This window comes from Pelodiscus sinensis, chromosome 2, assembly GCF_052426305.1.
Source record: "Pelodiscus sinensis isolate ZL-2025 chromosome 2, ASM5242630v1, whole genome shotgun sequence".
NCBI lineage: Eukaryota > Metazoa > Chordata > Testudines > Trionychidae > Pelodiscus > Pelodiscus sinensis.
Window position 1 is genome coordinate 263,752,501 of NC_143053.1, and position 20,738 is coordinate 263,773,238.

At 74.1% G+C, this 20,738-nt stretch overlaps 1 protein-coding gene across 7 annotated transcripts in view; it reads right to left on the minus strand.

Annotated features, from left to right (window-relative positions):
* The window catches only part of KCNH2 (potassium voltage-gated channel subfamily H member 2), a 74,569-nt gene that overhangs the window by 3,604 nt on the left and 50,227 nt on the right, over positions 1 to 20,738 (minus strand). For 2 of the 7 annotated variants that reach the window (XM_089776857.1, XM_089776858.1), the window contains 7 exons: positions 11,520 to 11,907; positions 7,194 to 7,393; positions 5,220 to 5,472; positions 4,401 to 4,594; positions 3,074 to 3,144; positions 2,158 to 2,361; positions 351 to 513 (listed from right to left, as the gene is read on the minus strand). In XM_089776857.1, coding sequence (XP_089632983.1) covers positions 351 to 513; positions 2,158 to 2,361; positions 3,074 to 3,144; positions 4,401 to 4,594; positions 5,220 to 5,472; positions 7,194 to 7,393; positions 11,520 to 11,907 — 1,473 coding nt within the window. Of the gene's footprint in view, positions 1 to 350; positions 514 to 2,157; positions 2,362 to 3,073; positions 3,174 to 4,400; positions 4,595 to 5,219; positions 5,473 to 7,193; positions 7,394 to 11,519; positions 11,908 to 16,301; positions 16,731 to 20,738 lie in introns of those variants that run through there. The other 5 variants (XM_089776854.1, XR_016348992.1, XR_016348993.1 and 2 more) reach the window with 5 other exon arrangements.

Sequence of the window (20,738 nt, forward strand, 5' to 3'; positions counted from 1 at the left end):
TCCCCTCCCCCGCCCAGCCCAGCTCTGACTGTACCCCCCCCACACACAGCCCGGCACAGACTGTCCCCTCCCCCGCCCAGCCCAGCACTGACTGTACCCCCCCTGCACAGCCCCATGGCCCAGCATAGACTGTTCCCCCCCACTGCCCCACCACAGACTAGCCCTCCCCCCCCCCCCCCCCGGCACACAGAGCTCCCCTCGCGAGCCGGCCCCTTGGCTGGGTGCTGGCTTGGCCGGCAAGAGGGGCTGGGACTGGGGGGCTCTGGGCAGCCTCCCCGGGGCCCTGCCATGCCCCTTGCCCCAACCGGCCCCCAGGGCTTCCCCCGCCCCCCAGGTGCCCCAGCTGCTACCTAGTGAGCTGCTGCTGCAGCTGGTCCAGCCGACTCTCCACCTCGGAGCGGGGCCGGTGGGCCCGGGGGGGCAGGGCCGGAGCAGGGCCAGGAGGCAGCTCGTGGTACGGCCCCCGGCTCGCGCCCCAGAAGCTGAAGATGTTGGACACCCCCGAGAAGGCCCCTGAGGGAGGGAGAGACGGGTCAGGGCAGCTGTGCCCCGGGGGGGGGCGCAGGCCTGGGGGGGGGCAGGTCTCAGCCGTCAAGTGGCACCGGCCCCTGAGTCTGGGACCGGCATCTTGCCATGCCCCCCCCCGAGAGCCCCTTGATACCTGCCCCCCACATCCCCCCCGAGAGCCCCGACATCTGCCCCCCACGCCCCCCCGAGAGCCCCTTGATACCTGCCCCCCCACGTCCCCCCAAGAGCCCCTTGATACCTGCCCCCCACATCCCCCCCCGAGAGCCCCGACATCTGCCCCCCACGCCCCCCCGAGAGCCCCTTGATACCTGCCCCCCCACGTCCCCCCAAGAGCCCCTTGATACCTGCCCCCCCCCGAGAGCCCCTTGATACCTGCCCCCCACGGCCCCCCCCGAGAGCCCCCTGACATCTGCCCCCCACGCCCCCACGAGAGCCCCTTGATACCTGCCCCCCACATCCCCCCCGAGAGCCCCGACATCTGCCCCCCACGCCCCCCCGAGAGCCCCTTGATACCTGCCCCCCACGGCCCCCCGAGAGCCCCTTGATACCTGCCCCCCACGGCCCCCCCGAGAGCCCCTTGATACCTGCCCCCCACGGCCCCCCCGAGAGCCCCCTGACATCTGCCCCCCACGTCCCCCCGAGAGCCCCTTGATACCTGCCCCCCACATCCCCCCCCGAGAGCCCCGACATCTGCCCCCCACGCCCCCCCGAGAGCCCCTTGATACCTGCCCCCCACAGCCCCCCCGAGAGCCCCTTGATACCTGCCCCCCACGGCCCCCCCGAGAGCCCCTTGATACCTGCCCCCCACGGCCCCCCCGAGAGCCCCCTGACATCTGCCCCCCCACGTCCCCCCAAGAGCCCCTTGATACCTGCCCCCCCCCGAGAGCCCCTTGATACCTGCCCCCCACGGCCCCCCCCGAGAGCCCCCTGACATCTGCCCCCCACGCCCCCCCGAGAGCCCCTTGATACCTGCCCCCCACAGGCCCCCCGAGAGCCCCTTGATACCTGCCCCCCACGGCCCCCCCGAGAGCCCCGACATCTGCCCCCCACGCCCCCCCGAGAGCTCCTTGATACCTGCCCCCCACAGCCCCCCCGAGAGCCCCGACATCTGCCCCCCACGGCCCCCCGAGAGCCCCTTGATACCTGCCCCCCACGGCCCCCCGAGAGCCCCTTGATACCTGCCCCCCACGGCCCCCCCGAGAGCCCCGACATCTGCCCCCCACGCCCCCCCGAGAGCTCCTTGATACCTGCCCCCCACAGCCCCCCCCGAGAGCCCCGACATCTGCCCCCCACGGCCCCCCGAGAGCCCCTTGATACCTGCCCCCCACGGCCCCCCCCGAGAGCCCCCCGACATCTGTCCCCCCCGGCCCCCCAAGAGCCTCCTGACATCTGTCCCCTCCGGCCCCCCGACACCTGCCCCCCACCAAGCACCCCTTGACACTTGCCCCCCACAGCCCCCACCCTGAGAACCCGACATCTGACCCCACCGCGAGAGCCCCCCCACGACCCCCACCCCAAGAGCCCCCTGATGTCAATCTGCACCCCACGGCCCCCACCCTCCCCGGAGCCCCCTCCTCAACATCTGCCCCCACAGCCCTACCCCCGGGCCCCCCCCACAAGCCATCCCACCTGAGAGGGGGCTGCCCGGGGAGGGCCCCCCGCCCTGGCCCAGCAGCAGCGTGTGGGCGGGGCAGGGGGCCGGCGGGCAGGGGTCAGCGCTGGGCGCGGGGGCGTCGTCCTCGCTGGAGGCGGAGCTCGAGGCCCCCCACTCGGGCCGGCTGCCCGGGGCCCCGTGGCTCTGGCCGCTCCTCCGCTCCCCGGCCTGGGCCGCGTCTGCGGGCAGAGAAGGGACCCGCTGGGCTGGGGGGGCTGCGGGCACCGGGCAGAGCCTCCCCCTGGGCCCGGGGGGGGGGGAATGGAGCCAGCGAGGGGGAGGGGCCAGTGCCTGGGGGGGTGGAGCCAGCGAGGGGGCGGGGCCAGTGCCTGGGGGGGTGGAGCCAGCGAGGGGGAGGGGCCAGTGCCTGGGGGGGTGGAGCCAGCGAGGGGGAGGGGCCGGTGCCTGGGGGGGTGGAGCCAGCGAGGGGGAGGGGCCGGTGCCTGGGGGGGTGGAGCCAGCGAGGGGGAGGGGCCGGTGCCTTGGGGGGGTGGAGCCAGCGAGGGGGAGGGGCCGGTGCCTGGGGGGGTGGAGCCAGCGAGGGGGAGGGTCCGGTGCCTGGGGGGGGTGGAGCCAGCGAGGGGGAGGGTCCGGTGCCTTGGGGGGGGTGGAGCCAGCGAGGGGGAGGGGCCGGTGCCTGGGGGGGTGGAGCCAGCGAGGGGGAGGGGCCGGTGCCTTGGGGGGTGGAGCCAGCGAGGGGGAGGGGCCGGTGCCTTGGGGGGTGGAGCCAGCGAGGGGGAGGGGCCGGTGCCTGGGGGGGTGGAGCCAGCGAGGGGGAGGGGCCGGTGCCTTGGGGGGGTGGAGCCAGCGAGGGGGAGGGGCCGGTGCCTGGGGGGGTGGAGCCAGCGAGGGGGAGGGGCCGGTGCCTTGGGGGGTGGAGCCCCCACTCACCCGTGTCCGTGCGGCGGCGGAAGGACAGCTTGCGGCGCCGCAGCCGGTTGAAGCCGCCGTCCAGCTCGGTGCTGCCGGGGGAGCCGGGGATCATGTTAGTCTGCAAGGGGGGCAGACCCTGTGAGCTGGGCGGGGGGAGGGGGGTCTGGCCTGGGACCCAGTCACCAGGCAGATGGATTGTGGGGGAGGGACTCAAACGCCCCACAACGTCTGGAGAGCACAGAGCCCCCCAGGGCCCCAGCCGAGCCCCCCAAGGCCCCCAGGGCCCCAGCCGAGCCCCCCAGGGCCCCAGCCGAGCCCCTCAAGGCCCCCAGGGCCCCAGCCGAGCCCCCCAGGGCCCCCAGCCGAGCCCCCCAGGGCCCCAGCCGAGCCCCCCAGGGCCCCAGCCGAGCCCCCGGAACCCCCCAGGGCCCCCAGCCGAGCCCTCCAGGGCCCCCAGCCCCCCTGGAACCCCCCAGGGCCCCCAGCCGAGCCCCCCAGGGCCCCCAGCCGAGCCCCCGGAACCCCCCAGGGCCCCCAGCCGAGCCCCCCAGGGCCCCCAGCCGAGCCCCCCCCCCCAGCTCCCTGCACCCAGAGCCCGTCCCTGCCCCCCAGCTCCCTGCACCCGGAGCCCGTCCCCGCCCCCCAGCTCCCTACACCCGGAGCCCGTCCCCGCCCCCCAGCTCCCTGCACCCGGAGCCCGTCCCCGCCCCCCAGCTCCCTGCACCCGGAGCCCGTCCCCGCCCCCCAGCTCCCTGCACCCGGAGCCCGTCCCCGCCCCCCAGCTCCCTGCACCCGGAGCCCACCCCCCCCCCCAGCTCCCTACACCCGGAGCCCACCCCCCTCCAGCTCCCTGCACCCGGAGCCCCCCCCCCCCAGCTCCCTGCACCCAGAGCCCGTCCCAGCCCCCCTGCTCCCTGCACCCGGAGCCCACCCCCCCCCCAGCTCCCTGCACCCGGAGCCCGGTCCCACCCCCGCCCCCAGCCCCTGCACTCGGAGCCCACCCTCCCCAGCTCCCTACACCCGGAGCCCACCCCCCTCCAGCTCCCTGCACCCAGAGCCCACCCGCCCCCAGCCCCTGCACCCGGAGCCCGGTCCACCCCCGCCCCCCAGCTCCCTGCACCCGGAGCCCGGTCCCACCCCCAGCTACCTTCACCCGGAGCCCGGGTCCCACCCCCCCGCCCCCCAGCTCCTTGCACCCGGAGCCCAGCCCAGCCCCCCCAGCGCCCAGCTCCCTGCACCTGAAGGCCGGCCCAGCCCCTCCTCCCTTTGAGCTCCTGGCACCCGGAGCCCACCCCTCCCCAGCTCCCTGCACCCGGAGCCCGGCCCAGCCCCCCCGGCGGCTCACGTCGCGCAGGTTGAAGGTGATCTCCAGGCTGGCCCAGAAGCGGTCGGAGAACTCGGGGTACATGTCCAGCACCTCCAGCAGCTCCTCCCGCTGGATCTTGTGCAGGTCGCAGTAGGTCAGAGCCCGCACGTCGGCGTTGGACTTGCCCGGCCGCGCGTACAGGTTCAGCGGCTCCCCGAAGACGTCGTTCTTGCCTGGAACCGCCAGCGGCTCAGCGGGGGCGAGGGGGGGGCAGGGTGCTGGGGGGGTAGCGCAGAGGAGCCCAGACAAGGGCTGGGATGTTGGTTCCTCTGGGCACGGGGCTGGGATCCGTGCTAGGGGGTGGCATGAGAGAAACCCCCCACCTCCGCTCACCAAAGATAGCCCCCCCCAAGGACCCGCCCCCTCCTCAAAGAGCCCTCCCCCCCGAGGCCCCTCCCCGAAGAGCCCCCACGAGGCCCTGCCCCTCACCGAGGAGCCCCCCCGAGGCCCCGCCCCTCCCCGAAGAGCCCCCCCGAGGCCCCGCCCCTCCCCGAAGAGCCCTCCCCCCCGAGGCCCCTCCCCAAAGAGCCCCCCCGAGGCCCCGCCCCTCCCCGAAGAGCCCTCCCCCCCGAGGCCCCTCCCCAAAGAGCCCCCCCCGAGGCCCCGCCCCTCCCCGAAGAGCCCTCCCCCCCGAGGCCCCTCCCCGAAGAGCCCCCCCGAGGCCCCGCCCCTCCCCGAAGAGCCCTCCCCCCCGAGGCCCCTCCCCGAAGAGCCCCCCCCGAGGCCCCGCCCCTCCCCGAAGAGCCCCCCGAGGCCCCGCCCCTCCCCGAAGAGCCCCCCCGAGGCCCCGCCCCTCACCGAGGATGGCCACCACGGCGTCGCGGCGCAGGACCTCGATGGAGCCGCGGGAGATGAAGTAGAGGGCGGTGAGGACGTCGCCGGCGTGCACCAGCGTGTCGCCGGGCGGGGCGTGCGTGGTCTTGAACTTCATGGCCAGGGCCCGCAGGCAGCCCTTGCTGGCGCCCTGGAACGGCCGGCAGCTCTGGAGCAGGGTGCGGTTCAGGTGCAGGCAGATGTCGGCCTGCAGGCACTCGGGGAAGCCCTTCAGCACCTGCGGGGCGGGCGGGCGTCAGGGGGGCGCAGGGGGGCCGGCGTGGCCTGCGGGGCGGGCGGGGGCGTCAGGGGGGCGCAGGGGGGCCGGTGTGGCCTGCGGGGTGGGCGGGGGCGTCAGGGGGGCGCAGGGGGGCAGGTGTGGCCTGCGGGGCGGGCGGGGGGCACAGGGAGCACTGGGGTGTGTGAGGGGAGGTGGGGGATGGGTTATAACCTCTCCCCTGTGTGAGGGGGCTGGGGGGCACAGGGAGCACTGGGGTGTCTGAGGGGAGGTGGGGGATGGGTTATAACCTCTCCCCTGTGTAAGGGGGCCTGGGGGGCACAGGGAGCACTGGGGTGTCTGAGGGGAGGTGGGGGATGGGTTATAACCTCTCCCCTGTGTGAGGGGGGCTGGGGGGTACAGGGAGCACTGGGGTGTCTGAGGGGAGGTGGGGGATGGGTTATAACCTCTCCCCTGTGTGAGGGGGGCTGGGGGGCACAGGGAGCACTGGGGTGTGTGAGGGGAGGTGGGGGATGGGTTATAACCTCTCCCCGTGTGAGGGGGGCTGGGGGGCACAGGGAGCACTGGGGTGTCTGAGGGGATTTGCTGGGGGCTCTGTGCTGGCCAGGGGCAGCTGAGGGGTCGGTGGGGCTGGTTCGGTGCCATACGGGGGGGACCCCAGGCCTGGGCTCTCGGTCGCCCTGGCTCTGAGCAACTTGCCCTGATCGGAGCCTCTCAGCCCTGCCCAGACCACCGGCAGGGGAGGGGTGGGGCCCGTCAATGGGGGGGTGGGGGCGAGGGCAGTCGAGGGGGACGGGGCAGTCGAGGTGGCGCTGCACGGGAGAGGCGGGGCCCGTCAATGGGGGGCAGGGGTGGGGCGGTTGAGGGGGTGCCGCACAGGAGGAGTGGGGCCCATGGATGGGGGTGGGGGTGGGGGCAGTGGCGCTGCGCGGGAGGGGTGAGGCCTGTCGAGGGCAGATGGGGGCGGGGGCGGTCGAGGGGGGGCGGCGCAGTCGAGAGGGCGCCGCACAGGAGGGGTGGGACCTGTCAACGGGGGGCAGAGGCGGGGCCGGTCGAGAGGGCGCCGCACAGGAGAGGTGGGGCCCGTCAATGGGGTCAGGGGCGGGGCTGGTTAAGGGGGGCAGGTCCGTTGAGGGGGGCGGGGCAGTCCAGGGGGCGCCTCACGGGAGGGGCGGAGCCATCTAGGGGGGCGGGGCAGTCCAGAGGGGTGGGGCAGTCCAGTCCAGAGGGGGCGCCTCGCGGGAGGGGTGGGGCAGTCCAGGGGGCGGGGCAGTCCAGGGGGCGGGGCAGTCCAGTCCAGGGGGCGCCTCGCGGGGGGGCGGGGCCGTCGAGGGGGGCGGGGCAGTCCAGGGGGCGCCTCGTGGGAGGGGCGGGGCAGTGCAGGGGGGCGGGGCAGTCCAGGGGGCACCTCACGGGAGGGGCGGAGCCGTCCAGGGGGGCGGGGCAGTCCAGGGGGGCGGGGCCGTCCAGTCCAGGGGCGCCTCGCAGGGGGGCGGGGCAGTCCAGGGGGGCGGGGCAGTCCAGGGGGGCGGGGCCGTCCAGGGGGCGCCTCGCAGGGGGGCGGGGCCGTCCAGGGGGCGGGGCCGTCCAGGGGGGCGGGGCCGTCCAGGGGGCGCCTCGCGGGAGGGGCGGGGCCGTCCAGGGGGCGGGGCCATCCAGGGAGGCGGGGCAGTCCAGGGGGCACCTCGCAGGGGGGCGGGGCCGTCGAGGGGCGGGCTCACCGCGTTCATGTCGATGCCGTTGGTGTAGGACCAGGCGTGCTGGAAATACTCCTCCAGGCGCTGGCGCAGCGGGTTGGGGATCTGGTGGAAGCGGATGAACTCGCGGACGCGCAGCATCTGGGTGTGGTAGCGCGCGGTGCCCGAGTACAGGCGCTGGATGATGGCGGAGACGTTCCCGAAGATGCTGGCGTACATGAGGGCTGGGGGCAGAGGCTGCAGTGAGCACACGGCCCCCCCCCACACACAGCTCCCAGCACACGGCCCCCCCACACGCGCACACACACACACACACACACGGCTCTGGGCGTATGTGCTGGGGCAGGAAGTGGCCAGGTGAGAGACAGGAACAGGGCGGGCAGGGGACAAGCGTGGGAGACACAGGCAGGGAATGGGAGGCACGAGCGTGGGAGGCAGGTGTGGGAGACGAGGGCCGGGTGCAGGAGGCGAGGGCCGGGGCCGGCTGGGGGCCGGGTGTGGGAGATGAGGGCCAGGGCTGGGCAGAGGAGGCGAAGGCCAGGTGGGGGCTGGGAGCAGGAGGCGAGGGCCAGGGCTGGGCGTGGGAGACGGGGGCCAGATGCAGGAGGCGGGCGCGGGAGGCGAGGGCCGGGGCTGGGCAGAGGAGGCGAAGGCCGGGCGTGGGAGGCGAGGGCCAGGGCTGGGCGTGGGAGATGGGGGCTGGGCGCGGGAGGCGGGTGCAGGAGGTGGGGGCCAGGGCTGGGCAGGGGAGGTGAAGGCCGGGCGTGGGAGACGGGGGCCGGGCGCGGGAGGCGAGGGCCGGGCGCGGGCTGGGCGTGGGAGGCGAGGGCCAGGGCTGGGCGTGGGAGATGGGGGCTGGGCGCGGGAGGCGGGTGCAGGAGGTGGGGGCCAGGGCTGGGCAGGGGAGGTGAAGGCCGGGCGTGGGAGATGGGGGCCGGGCGCGGGAGGCGAGGGCCGGGCGGGGGCTGGGCGTGGGAGGCGAGGGCCAGGGCTGGGCGTGGGAGATGGGGGCTGGGCGCGGGAGGCGGGTGCAGGAGGCGGGGGCCAGGGCTGGGCAGGGGAGGTGAAGGCCGGGCGTGGGAGACGGGGGCCGGGCGCGGGAGGCGAGGGCCGGGCGGGGGGGCCGGATGTGGGAGACGGGGACCGGGCGGGAGGCGAGGGCCAGGGCCAGGCGGGGGCCGGGCAGGGGAGACGGGGGCCGGGCGGGAGGCGGGCGGGGGCTGGGCGGGGGAGGCGGGGGCCGGGCGGGGGAGGCGGGGGAGACGGGGGCCGGGTGGGAGGCGGGCGGGAGGCGGGCGGGGGCCGGGCGGGGGAGGCGGGGGAGACGGGGGCCGGGTGGGAGGCGGGCGGGGGCCGGGCGGGAGGCGGGCGGGGGAGACGGGGGCCGGGCGGGAGGCGGGCGGGGGAGACGGGGGCCGGGCGGGAGGCGGGCGGGGGCCGGGCGGGGAGGCGGGCGGGGGAGACGGGGGCTGGGTGGGAGGCGGGCGGGGGAGACGGGGGCCGGGCGGTAGGCGGGCGGGGGAGACGGGGGCCGGGTGGGAGGCGGGCGGGAGGCGGGCGGGGGAGACGGGGGCCGGGCGCGGGCCGGCAGGTGTGACGCCGTGCTGTGCGCGTGGGAGTCCCGATGCCTCACCCCGGCCGTGGGGCCCAGAGCCCCGGGGGCAGCCTGAGACCGTAAGGACTCTTCCCCCAGAAAGACGAAGGAGGCAGGCGGGAGGAGCGAGCAGGCCGAGAGCAGGAAAGGGGGGCTCAGGGCCCGAGGAAGGAGGCCGCCGGCTCGGGGTGTCTGGGCTCCCACCGCCCCCACGCTGCGCCCTGCCCCTGGGACCCAACAGCCCTTCCACATCTGGCTGCGGATGGGGGTGCAGCTGGGAATCCCCCGACATGTCCCAGCAGGGGATGGGGGCAGGGAACACGGGGCCGTGGGGGGGGGGGTCGGCTCTGGACCAGGCCCCCTGCACTGGGCTGTGCGATTCCCACGGACTCACCCGTGCGCGGTGCCTGGGCTGTGGGCGACCCCTGCTGGCCTCTGCCTGTGGGCCCGGCCCGGCGGGGGGCTGCCTAGGTCACAGACAGAGCCCCCCGGGCAGACGGGTTGGGGCAGCCAGGGAACTGGGGGAGTGAGTGCTCGGGGGAGGGGCTGTCTGGGGAGGGAGACAGACTGAGGTTGCTGGGGCTGAGGGCCCGGGGTGACGGGCCCCGAATCCTGTGAGCACCCCACGTCTGTGCTGGGCGGTGTCCTGGAAACTCAAGAAACCCCCCTGCTCTGCTGACTGGTGGAGGCTGCTCCGGGGGGGCAGGGGCCGGGCGTGGGCGGTGCAGGCTGGGTGGGGGAAGCGGGTGCGAGAGGTGCAGGCTGGGCAGGAAACAGGCGCAGGAGGCGCGGGCCAGGTGTGACGTAGCGGGAGGGTGCTGGGGGAGGCCAGGCAGGACTCCCTGGGGAGCGTGTCAGAGTCTCCCCTCCTGGGACCAGGTGACAAATGATTGGCCCTGGGTCGGGGGGTGGGGGAGGCGCGGGGCCGGGGGGGAGGAGGCAGGGGGCCGGGGGGGGAGGCAGGAGGCCGGGGGGGGGAGGCAGGGGCCGGGGGGGGCGGGCCCGCACTCACAGCCAATCAGCATGATGCAGATGGAGAAGATCTTCTCGGAGTTGGTGTTGGGCGAGACATTGCCGAAGCTGGGAGGCGCGGGGCCGGGGGGGGCAGGGGGGTGAAGCAGGGGCCGGGGGGGGAGAGGCAGGGGCCGGGGGGGGAGGGCCCGCACTCACAGCCAATCAGCATGACGCAGATGGAGAAGATCTTCTCGGAGTTGGTGTTGGGCGAGACGTTGCCGAAGATGGGAGGCGCGGGGCCGGGGGGGGAGGCAGGGGGCCGGGGGGGAGGCAGGGGGCCGGGGGGGGGGAGGCAGGGGGCGGGAGGCAGGGGGCCAGAGGGGGGCGGGCCCGCACTCACAGCCAATCAGCATGACGCAGATGGAGAATCATAGAATCATAGAATAATAGGACTGGAAGGGACCTCGAGAGGTCATCGAGTCCAGCCCCCCGCCCTCAAGGCAGGACCAAGCTCCGTCTACACCATCCCTGACAGATGTCTATCTAACCTGTTCTTAAATATCTCCAGAGAGGGAGATTCCACCACCTCCCTTGGCAATTGATTCCAATATTTGACCACCCTGACAGTTAGGAATTTTTTCCTAATGTCCAATCTAAACCTCCCCTGCTGCACTTTAAGCCCATTACTCCTTGTCCTGTCCTCAGAAACCAAGAGGAACAAATTTTCTCCTTCCTCCTTGTGACACCCTTTTAGATATTTGAAAACCGCTATCATGTCCCCCCTTAATCTTCTTTTTTCCAAACTAAACAAGCCCAGTTCATGAAGCCTGGCTTCATAGGTCATGTTCTCTAGACCTTTAATCATTCTTGTCGCTCTTCTCTGTACCCTTTCCAATTTCTCCACATCTTTCTTGAAATGCGGCGCCCAGAACTGGACACAGTACTCCAGCAGAGGCCTAACTAGTGCAGAGTAGAGCGGCAGAATGACTTCACGAGTTTTGCTTACAACACACCTGTTGATACAACCTAGAATCATATTTGCTTTTTTTTGCAACAGCATCACACTGTTGACTCATATTCAACTTGTGGTCCACTATGACCCCTAGATCCCTTTCCGCCATGCTCCCTCCTAGACAGTCGCTTCCCATCTTGTATGTATGGAACTGATTGTTCCTTCCTAAGTGGAGCACTTTGCATTTCTCTCTATTAAACCTCATCCTGTTTACCTCTGACCATTTCTCTAACTTGCTAAGGTCATTTTGAATTATGTCCCTATCCTCCAAAGAAGTTGCAATCCCACCCAGTTTGGTATCATCTGCAAACTTAATAAGCGTACTCTCTATCCCAATATCTACATCATTGATGAAGATATTGAACAGTACGGGTCCCAAAACAGACCCTTGAGGAACTCCACTTGTTATCCCTTTCCAGCAGGATTTAGCACCGTTAACAACAACTCTCTGAAGATCTTCTCGGAGTTGGTGTTGGGCGAGACATTGCCGAAGATGGGAGGCGCAGGGCTGGGGGGGGGAGGCAGGGGCCGGGGGGGGAGGCAGGGGCCGGGGGGGGGAGGCAGGGGCCGGGGGGGGAGGCAGGGGCCGGGGGGCGGGAGGCAGGGGGCCGGGGGGGGGAGGGCCCGCACTCACAGCCAATCAGCATGACGCAGATGGAGAAGATCTTCTCGGAGTTGGTGTTGGGCGAGACGTTGCCGAAGCTGGGAAGCGCGGGGCCGGGGGGGTCGGGGGGGGAGGCAGGGGCCGGGGGGGGAGGCAGGGGGTCGGGGGGGGCGGGCCCGCACTCACAGCCAATCAGCATGACGCAGATGGAGAAGATCTTCTCGGAGTTGGTGTTGGGCGAGACGTTGCCGAAGCCCACGCTGGTGAGGCTGCTGAAGGTGAAGTAGAGCGCCGTGACGTACTTGTCCTTGGTGCTGGGCCCCGCCTGCGGCTGGCTCTGGTTGAAGGGCTTGCCGATCTGGTCGCCCAGCGAGTGCAGCCAGCCGATGCGCTGCCCCTCCACGTTGCCGATGGCGTACCAGATGCAGGCCAGCCAGTGGGCGATGAGGGCGAAGGTGCACATGAGCAGGAAGAGCACGGCCGCCCCGTACTCCGAGTAGCGGTCCAGCTTGCGGGCCACGCGCACCAGGCGCAGCAGCCGCGCCGTCTTCAGCAGCCCGATCAGCGTGGTGGTCTGGGGGCAAAGGGCAGGTCAGAGCGCAGCTGGGGCCGGAAGCATGGCAGAGCCCGGCCCTGGCCCCCGGCCCGGCCACTGCCGCCGCCCCCAGGCCCCGCCCCCAAGCCCGGCCACTGCCGCCGCCCCCAGGCCCCGCCCCCAACAATGGCCACCTACCCCAAGGCCCAGCCACTGCCACCGCCCCCAGGCTCCGCCCCTGGACTGGCCACTGCCGCCGCCCCCAGGCTCCGCCCCTGGACTGGCCACTGCCGCCGCCCCCAGGTCCTGCCCCCAACAATGGCCACCCACCCCAAGGCCCGGCCACTGCTGCTGCCCTAAGGCCCTGCCCCCAAGCCCGGCCACTGCCGCCGCCCCCAGGCCCCACCCCCAACAATGGCCACCCACCCCAAGGCCCGGCCACTGCTGCTGCCCTAAGGCCCCGCCCCCAAGGCCCGGCCACTGCCACCGCCCCCAGGCTCCGCCCCTGGACCGGCCACTGCCGCCGCCCCCAGGCTCCGCCCCTGGACTGGCCACTGCCGCCGCCCCCAGGCCCTGCCCCCAACAATGGCCACCCACCCCAAGGCCCGACCACCTGCCCCCAGGCCCAGCCATCACCCCCGGGCCCCACCCGGCCGCCCGCCCCCAGGCCTATTTGAAATCATTCTAAAAGCCCCTCCCCAACCTTATGGGGGGGACACTGAACCCATGTTCAACTGAATCCGGGGGACAAAAAATGACAACAGGGTCAAGGAGTGCGGGTCGCAGGTTTAAAATAAGGGAGCCGGACGGGGACACCGAGCACAGAGCCCCGGCCAGCGCCCGCTGCTCCTCAGAGCCGTCGATGGAGCCGGTGGGCGCCGCCAGAGGAACTCTGCCCGGATTCGCGACACGAGGGAGGAGCGGAAATAGGCCCCCCAGTCGCAGGGACCCCCTCGTCCAGCATCCTCCTCCTGCTAGTGTAGACGGCAGCTTTCGCTAAGGCCAGGAGCAGGGTGACGAGGCCTCGCGACTCTGTGGGGCCACGGATGGGGTGTGCGTAAATAAAGAGGGGAGGGGAGAAGTGCAGCCAGAAGCTCAAGAGGAGGTTCTGGAGGAGCCGGAATAGGGGCTGCAGCCTGGCGCATTCGAGGTAGGCGTGCGCCAGGTTCTCCCTCACGCTGCAGAAGGGGCAGGTGTCTGGGATGGGGGTGAACCGCGCCAGGTACACGCCCGTGCTCACGGCCCCGTGAAGGAGCCGCCACCTGATGTCCCCGACGGGCCGCGGGATTAAGGTGGAATAAACGCCGGCCCATCGGGGTCCCCACCCTCTAGAGGTCTGAGGTAGTCCCGCCACTTTGTATCGGGGCGGGACACGAGGGTGGGGAAATGCAGGGTGTGGAGCACGAGCGTGTACAGCGGTTCCCTGGGCGCGGTCCGGAAGCAGACTGGCTGCAGATTTTGCAGCCGGCTGGGGGTCCAGGGATGAGGAGGCTGGGGGGGCCCGCGGGACAGGGGCCCAATAAAGAGGGACGGAGGCTTTGCAGGAGGGGAGGGGCGGGGCGTTCCCTCTCGCAGGGCTCTCTGTAGGAGATCGCGAGCGGGCTGCGACAAAGCCGCCTTCACCTCCTGGAGTAGGCGCAGGGGGGTCCAGAGGGTGGAGAGCCCCATGCATTGAGTGAGCGCTCGGGGATCCACCCAGTCCCCCCCGTTGTAGTCCAGGAGGTCCCCGACCATGGTGGTTTCTGCCAGGATCAGCCTCCGGCGCACCGAGGGAGACTCCGCCACCTGCACGCACAAGGCTGGATTGTGGAGCAGGGGCTCCGCGAGGAGGTCTGCCCCCTCGGAGGCCACAACGGGCCTGGTCGCCGAGAAGAGCTGCCAGGTCTGGAGGAGGTCCTGGTAGAATTCCGGCAGCTCTGGGAGGTCTCGCGGGAGGCCCCTCGGCTGGATAAGGAAGAGCTGCCGGTCGTATCGGAGCCCTCGGAGGTGGCGGGGGAAGGCGCGCGCCACGGTGCCCCATGCCGGACTACCTGCACTGAAGAGGAGTCTCTGCAGGGCCTGGAGGCGGAAGGTCCGGACCTGGCTGCGTATGCAGACCAGGCCCTGACCCCCCTCCTCCAGGGGGAGGGACAGGACCCCTGCAGAGACCCAGTGCAGTCCCGGCCAAAGGAACCCCAAAGCTGCCCTCTGGAGCTTGGCCGGGACCTCCGGGGCCGGGCGCAGGGTGTTGAGCCGGTGCCAGAGCATGGACAGGACCAGCTGATTGAGCACCAGCGCCCTCCCACGAAGGGAGAGACACCGGAGCAGCCCTGCCCATCTCCGCAGCCGCTCACCCACCCTGCCCTCCAAACCTTGCCAGTTCTCCGGCGGAGAAGGATGCGTGGCGGATAGATAGACGCCCAGATAGAGCAGCGGACCCGCACTCCACCTGATGGCCTGAAGCGCGGGTGGGAGGGAGCCGGCTCGCCACCCGTCCCCGACCACCAGGCCAGAGCTCTTGACCCAGTTGACCCGGGCGGAGGAGGCTGCTGAGTAGACGGCTTGGCAAGCCTCCACCCGCGCCAGGTCGCCCGGGTCCTGGACCACGAGGAGCACGTCATTGGCGTACGCCGACAGGACCAGCCGCAGCTCCGGCTCCCGAAGCACCAACCCCGTCAACCTCCTACGGAGGAGACAGAGGAAGGGCTCGATCGCCAGAGCGTACAGCTGGCCCGACAGCGGACACCCCTGACGCACCCCCCGCCCGAAGCTGACCGGCTCGGTCAGGGTCCAGTTGAGCCTGACCAGACACTCCGCGAGGGCGTACAGCACCCGGAGAAACCCACAAACCGGGGCCCGAAGCCGAAGGCCTGCAGGGTGCCCAGGAGATCCCCGTGTCCATCCTGTCGAACGCCTTCTCCTGGTCCAGGGACAGGAGGGCGAGCGACAAGCCGTCCCTACGCCCGAGCTCCAAGAGATCCCGGACCAAGTACAAGTTATGGAATATGCTACGGCCCGGGACGGTGTAGGTCTGGTCGGGATGGGTCACGTCCGCCAGCACGGACCGCAGTCGCCGGCCAGCCGCCCACAGAGCGCAGGGCTGGGCTTGTTAGGCCTCCAGTGCCCGGCCACTGCCCAGCCCGCGCCTCCTCCGGTAGCTATTCTGGCATTTGCCGGTTTTGCCAGTTACCGGGGCAGGTCCCAGCCGGCTGGCGTGCGACGCTCTGAGCCAGGGCCTCTGGCCCAGCAGCAGGGCAGCCCTACGCTGGCGGGAGCCATTTGAGCCGGGGACAGGTGGGTCTGAAGCCCCCGTCCCCCCCCGTGCTCTCACTGTCCCCCCATCCGGCCTGCAAACCCCCCCCCACCCCAAAATCTGAAATGGCCCCGGTCGCTCTGCTGCCCACAGGCCCCGCTGCCGGGGAGCCCAGGCCTCCAGGGGCCCCACAGGCTAACCTCAGTCCTCCAGGCCGGGACCGGGGCAGGAGATCCGTGTGGGGATGGGACCTACAGGCCAGGAGCGGCAGGCTGGGGGGGGCGCCTGCAGGCCAGGAGGGGGGGGCAGGGCGGGGCCTGCAGCGGGAGGTCTGGGAGGGGGGGGCCTGCAGTCCGGGAGGACCAGGTGGGGGCGGGGCCTGTAGGCCAGGAGCGGGGGAGGGAGATCCAGACGGGGGCGGGAGGTCTGGGAAGGGCCTGCAGTCCGGGGGGGCGGGGCGGGGCCTGCAGGCCAGGAGGCGGGGCCTGCAGGCCGGGAGGTAGGGCCTGCAGGCCGGGAGGTCCAAGGGGGCGGGGCCTGCAGGCCGGGAGGTCCGGGTGGGGGCGGGGCGGGGCCTGCAGGCCGGGAGGTCCAAGGGGGCGGGGCCTGCAGGCCGGGAGGACCGGGTGGGGGCGGGGCCTGCAGGCCGGGAGGACCGGGTGGGGGCGGGGCGGGGCCTGCAGGCCAGGAGGCGGGGCCTGCAGGCCGGGAGGTGGGGCCTGCAGGCCGGGAGGTCCAAGGGGGCGGGGCCTGCAGGCCGGGAGGACCGGGTGGGGGCGGGGCGGGGCGGGGCCTGCAGGCCGGGAGGACCGGGTGGGGGCGGGGCGGGGCCTGCAGGCCGGGAGGACCGGGTGGGGGCGGGGCGGGGCGGGGCCTGCAGGCCGGGAGGACCGGGTGGGGGCGGGGCCTGCAGGCCGGGAGGACCGGGTGGGGGCGGGGCCTGCAGGCCGGGAGGTCCGGGTGGGGGCGGGGCGGGGCCTGCAGGCCAGGAGGTCCGGGGGGGCGGGGCCTGCAGGCCGGGAGGTCCGGGGGGGGCGGGGCCTGCAGGCCGGGAGGTCCGGGGGGGCGGGGCCTGCAGGCCGGGAGGTCCGGGGGGGGCGGGGCCTGCAGGCCGGGAGGTCCGGGGGGGCGGGGCCTGCAGGCCGGGAGGTCCGGGGGGGCGGGGCCTGCAGGCCGGGAGGTCCGGGGGGCGGGGCCTCACCTCCTCGGAGCCGGAGCCGAAGATGAGCAGGTCGAAGGGGATGGCGGCCACCATGTCGATGAGGAACCAGCCCTTGAAGTAGTGGGTGGCGATGCGGGCCGGGTGGCTCACCACCTCCTCGTTGGCGTTGACGTAGGTGGTGCGGAAGTTGATGAGGATGTCCACCAGGAACATGATGTCCACCAGCAGGTCCACCACGGTGAGCGGGCTGCAGGCGTAGCCGCAGTCGCGGGGGGCGGGGCCCTGCCGCTGGTCGTGCAGCAGGAAGGCGGCCGAGTAGGGCGTGAAGACGGCCGTGTAGATCACCAGCAGCAGGATCAGCCAGTCCCACACCGCCTTGAAGGGGCTGTAGTGCAGGATGGTCCACTTGTGGATGCGCGGCGCCTGCAGCTTGTACTCGGGCAGCACGTCAGCCCCCAGGGACAGCACCTGCAGGAGGGACAGCGCTGGGGCCGGGCAGTAGGGGGCAGACACGGCGCGGGGGCCGGGCAGTAGGGGGCAGACACGGCGCGGGGGCCGGGCAGTAGGGGGCAGACACGGTGCGGGGGCCGGGCAGTAGGGGGCAGACACGGCGCAGGGGCCGGGCAGTAGGGGGCAGACACTGCGCTGGGGCCGGGCAGTAGGGGGCAGACACTGCGCTGGGGCCGGGCAGTAGGGGGCAGACACGGCGCAGGGGCCGGGCAGCAGGGGGCAGACAGCGCGTGGGCCGAGCAGTAGGGGGCAGACACAGCGCAGGGGCCGGGCAGTAGGGGGCAGACACAGCGCAGGGGCCGGGCAGTAGGGGGCAGACACAGCGCGGGGGCCGGGCAGTAGGAGGCAGACACAGCGCAGGGGCCGGGCAGTAGGGGGCAGACACAGCGCGGGGGCCGGGCAGTAGGGGGCAGACACAGCGCAGGGGCCGGGCAGTAGGGGGCAGACACGGTGCGGGGGCCGGGCAGTAGGGGGCAGACACAGCGCGGGGGCCGGGCAGTAGGGGGCAGACACAGCGCTGGGGCCAGGCAGTAGGGGGCAGACACTGCGCTGGGGCCGGGCAGTAGGGGGCAGACACTGCGCTGGGGCCGGGCAGTAGGGGGCAGACACTGCGCTGGGGCCGGGCAGTAGGGGGCAGACACGGCGCAGGGGCCGGGCAGCAGGGGGCAGACAGCGCGTGGGCCGAGCAGTAGGGGGCAGACACAGCGCAGGGGCCGGGCAGTAGGGGGCAGACACAGCGCAGGGGCCGGGCAGTAGGGGGCAGACACAGCGCGGGGGCCGGGCAGCGGGGGGCAGACACAGCGCGGGGGCCGGGCAGCGGGGGGCAGACACAGCGCGGGGGCCGGGCAGCGGGGGGCAGACACAGCGCGGGGGCCAGGCAGCGGGGGGCAGACACAGCGCGGGGGCCGGGCAGCGGGGGGCAGACACAGCGCGGGGGCCGGGCAGCGGGGGGCAGACACAGCGCGGGGGCCGGGCAGCAGGGGGCAGACACAGCGCGGGGGCCGGGCAGCGGGGGGCAGACACAGCGCGGGGGCCGGGCAGCGGGGGGCAGACACAGCGCGGGGGCCGGGCAGCGGGGGGCAGACACAGCGCGGGGGCCGGGCAGTAGGGGGCAGACACAGCGCGGGGGCCGGGCAGTAGGGGGCAGACACAGCGCGGGGGCCGGGCAGCGGGGGGCAGACACAGCGCGGGGGCCGGGCAGCGGGGGGCAGACACAGCGCGGGGGCCGGGCAGTAGGGGGCAGACACAGCGCGGGGGCCGGGCAGCGGGGGGCAGACACAGCGCGGGGGCCGGGCAGTAGGGGGCAGACACAGCGCGGGGGCCGGGCAGCGGGGGGCAGACACAGCGCGGGGGCCGGGCAGCAGGGGGCAGACACAGCGCGGGGGCCGGGCAGTAGGGGGCAGACACAGCACTGGGGCCGGGCAGTGGGGGGCAGACACAGCACTGGGGCCGGGCAGTGGGGGGCAGACACAGCGCGGGGGCCGGGCAGTAGGGGGCAGACACAGCGCGGGGGCCGGGCAGCGGGGGGCAGACACAGCACTGGGGCCGGGCAGCGGGGGGCAGACACAGCGCGGGGGCTGGGCAGCAGGGGGCAGACACAGCGTGGGGCCGGGCAGTGGGGGGCAGACACAGCGCGGGGGCCGGGCAGTGGGGGGCAGACACAGCGTGGGGGCCGGGCAGTGGGGGGCAGACACAGCGCGGGGGCCGGGCAGCGGGGGGCAGACACAGCGCGGGGGCCGGGCAGCGGGGGGCAGACACAGCGCGGGGGCGGGGGGCAGACACAGCGCGGGGGCCGGGCAGTAGGGGGCAGACACAGCGCGGGGGCCGGGCAGCGGGGGGCAGACACAGCGCGGGGGCCAGGCAGCGGGGGGCAGACACAGCGCGGGGGCCGGGCAGTAGGGGGCAGACACAGCGCAGAGGCCGGGCAGCGGGGGGCAGACACAGCGCGGGGGCCGGGCAGCGGGGGGCAGACACAGCGTGGGGGCCGGGCAGTAGGGGGCAGACACAGCGCAGAGGCCGGGCAGCGGGGGGCAGACACAGCGCGGGGGCCGGGCAGCGGGGGGCAGACACAGCGCGGGGGCCGGGCAGCAGGGGGCAGACACAGCGCGGGGGCCGGGCAGCGGGGGGCAGACACAGCGCGGGGGCCGGGCAGCGGGGGGCAGACACAGCGCGGGGGCCGGGCAGTGGGGGGCAGACACAGCGCGGGGGCCGGGCAGTAGGGGGCAGACACAGCGCGGGGGCCGGGCAGTAGGGGGCAGACACAGCGCGGGGGCTGGGCAGCAGGGGGCAGACACAGCGCGGGGGCCGGGCAGCGGGGGGCAGACACAGCGCGGGGGCCGGGCAGCGGGGGGCAGACACAGCGCGGGGGCCGGGCAGCGGGGGGCAGACAGCGCGTGGGCCGAGCAGTAGGGGGCAGACACAGCGCAGGGGCCGGGCAGTAGGGGGCAGACACAGCGCAGGGGCCGGGCAGTAGGGGGCAGACACAGCGCGGGGGCCGGGCAGCGGGGGGCAGACACAGCGCGGGGGCCGGGCAGCGGGGGGCAGACACAGCGCGGGGGCCGGGCAGCGGGGGGCAGACACAGCGCGGGGGCCGGGCAGCGGGGGGCAGACAGCGCGTGGGCCGAGCAGTAGGGGGCAGACACAGCGCAGGGGCCGGGCAGTAGGGGGCAGACACAGCGCAGGGGCCGGGCAGTAGGGGGCAGACACAGCGCGGGGGCCGGGCAGCGGGGGGCAGACACAGCGCGGGGGCCGGGCAGCGGGGGGCAGACACAGCACGGGGGCCGGGCAGCGGGGGGCAGACACAGCGCGGGGGCCAGGCAGCGGGGGGCAGACACAGCACTGGGGCCGGGCAGCGGGGGGCAGACACAGCGCGGGGGCCGGGCAGCAGGGGGCAGACACAGCGCGGGGGCCGGGCAGCGGGGGGCAGACACAGCGCGGGGGCCGGGCAGCGGGGGGCAGACACAGCGCGGGGGCCGGGCAGCGGGGGGCAGACACAGCGCGGGGGCCGGGCAGCGGGGGGCAGACACAGCGCGGGGGCCGGGCAGCAGGGGGCAGACACAGCGCGGGGGCCGGGCAGCGGGGGGCAGACACAGCGCGGGGGCCGGGCAGCGGGGGGCAGACACAGCGCGGGGGCCGGGCAGCGGGGGGCAGACACAGCACTGGGGCCGGGCAGTGGGGGGCAGACACAGCACTGGGGCCGGGCAGTGTGGGGCAGACACAGCACTGGGGCCGGGCAGTGGGGGGCAGACACAGCGCGGGGGGGGGGGGGGGCCGGGCAGTAGGGGGCAGACACAGCGCGGGGGCCGGGCAGCGGGGGGCAGACACAGCACTGGGGCCGGGCAGCGGGGGGCAGACACAGCGTGGGGGCTGGGCAGCGGGGGGCAGACACAGCGCGGGGGCCGGGCAGTGGGGGGCAGACACAGCGTGGGGGCCGGGCAGTGGGGGGCAGACACAGCGCGGGGGCCGGGCAGTGGGGGGCAGACACAGCGTGGGGCCGGGCAGTGGGGGGCAGACACAGCGCGGGGGCCGGGCAGCGGGGGGCAGACACAGCGCGGGGGCGGGGGGCAGACACAGCGCGGGGGCCGGGCAGTAGGGGGCAGACACAGCGCGGGGGCCGGGCAGCGGGGGGCAGACACAGCGCGGGGGCCAGGCAGCGGGGGGCAGACACAGCGCGGGGGCCGGGCAGTAGGGGGCAGACACAGCGCGGGGGCCGGGCAGCGGGGGGCAGACACAGCGTGGGGGCCGGGCAGTAGGGGGCAGACACAGCGCAGAGGCCGGGCAGCGGGGGGCAGACACAGCGCGGGGGCTGGGCAGCGGGGGGCAGACACAGCGCGGGGGCCGGGCAGTAGGGGGCAGACACAGCGCGGGGGCCGGGCAGCGGGGGGCAGACACAGCACGGGGGCCGGGCAGCAGGGGGCAGACACAGCGCGGGGGCCGGGCAGCGGGGGGCAGACACAGCACTGGGGC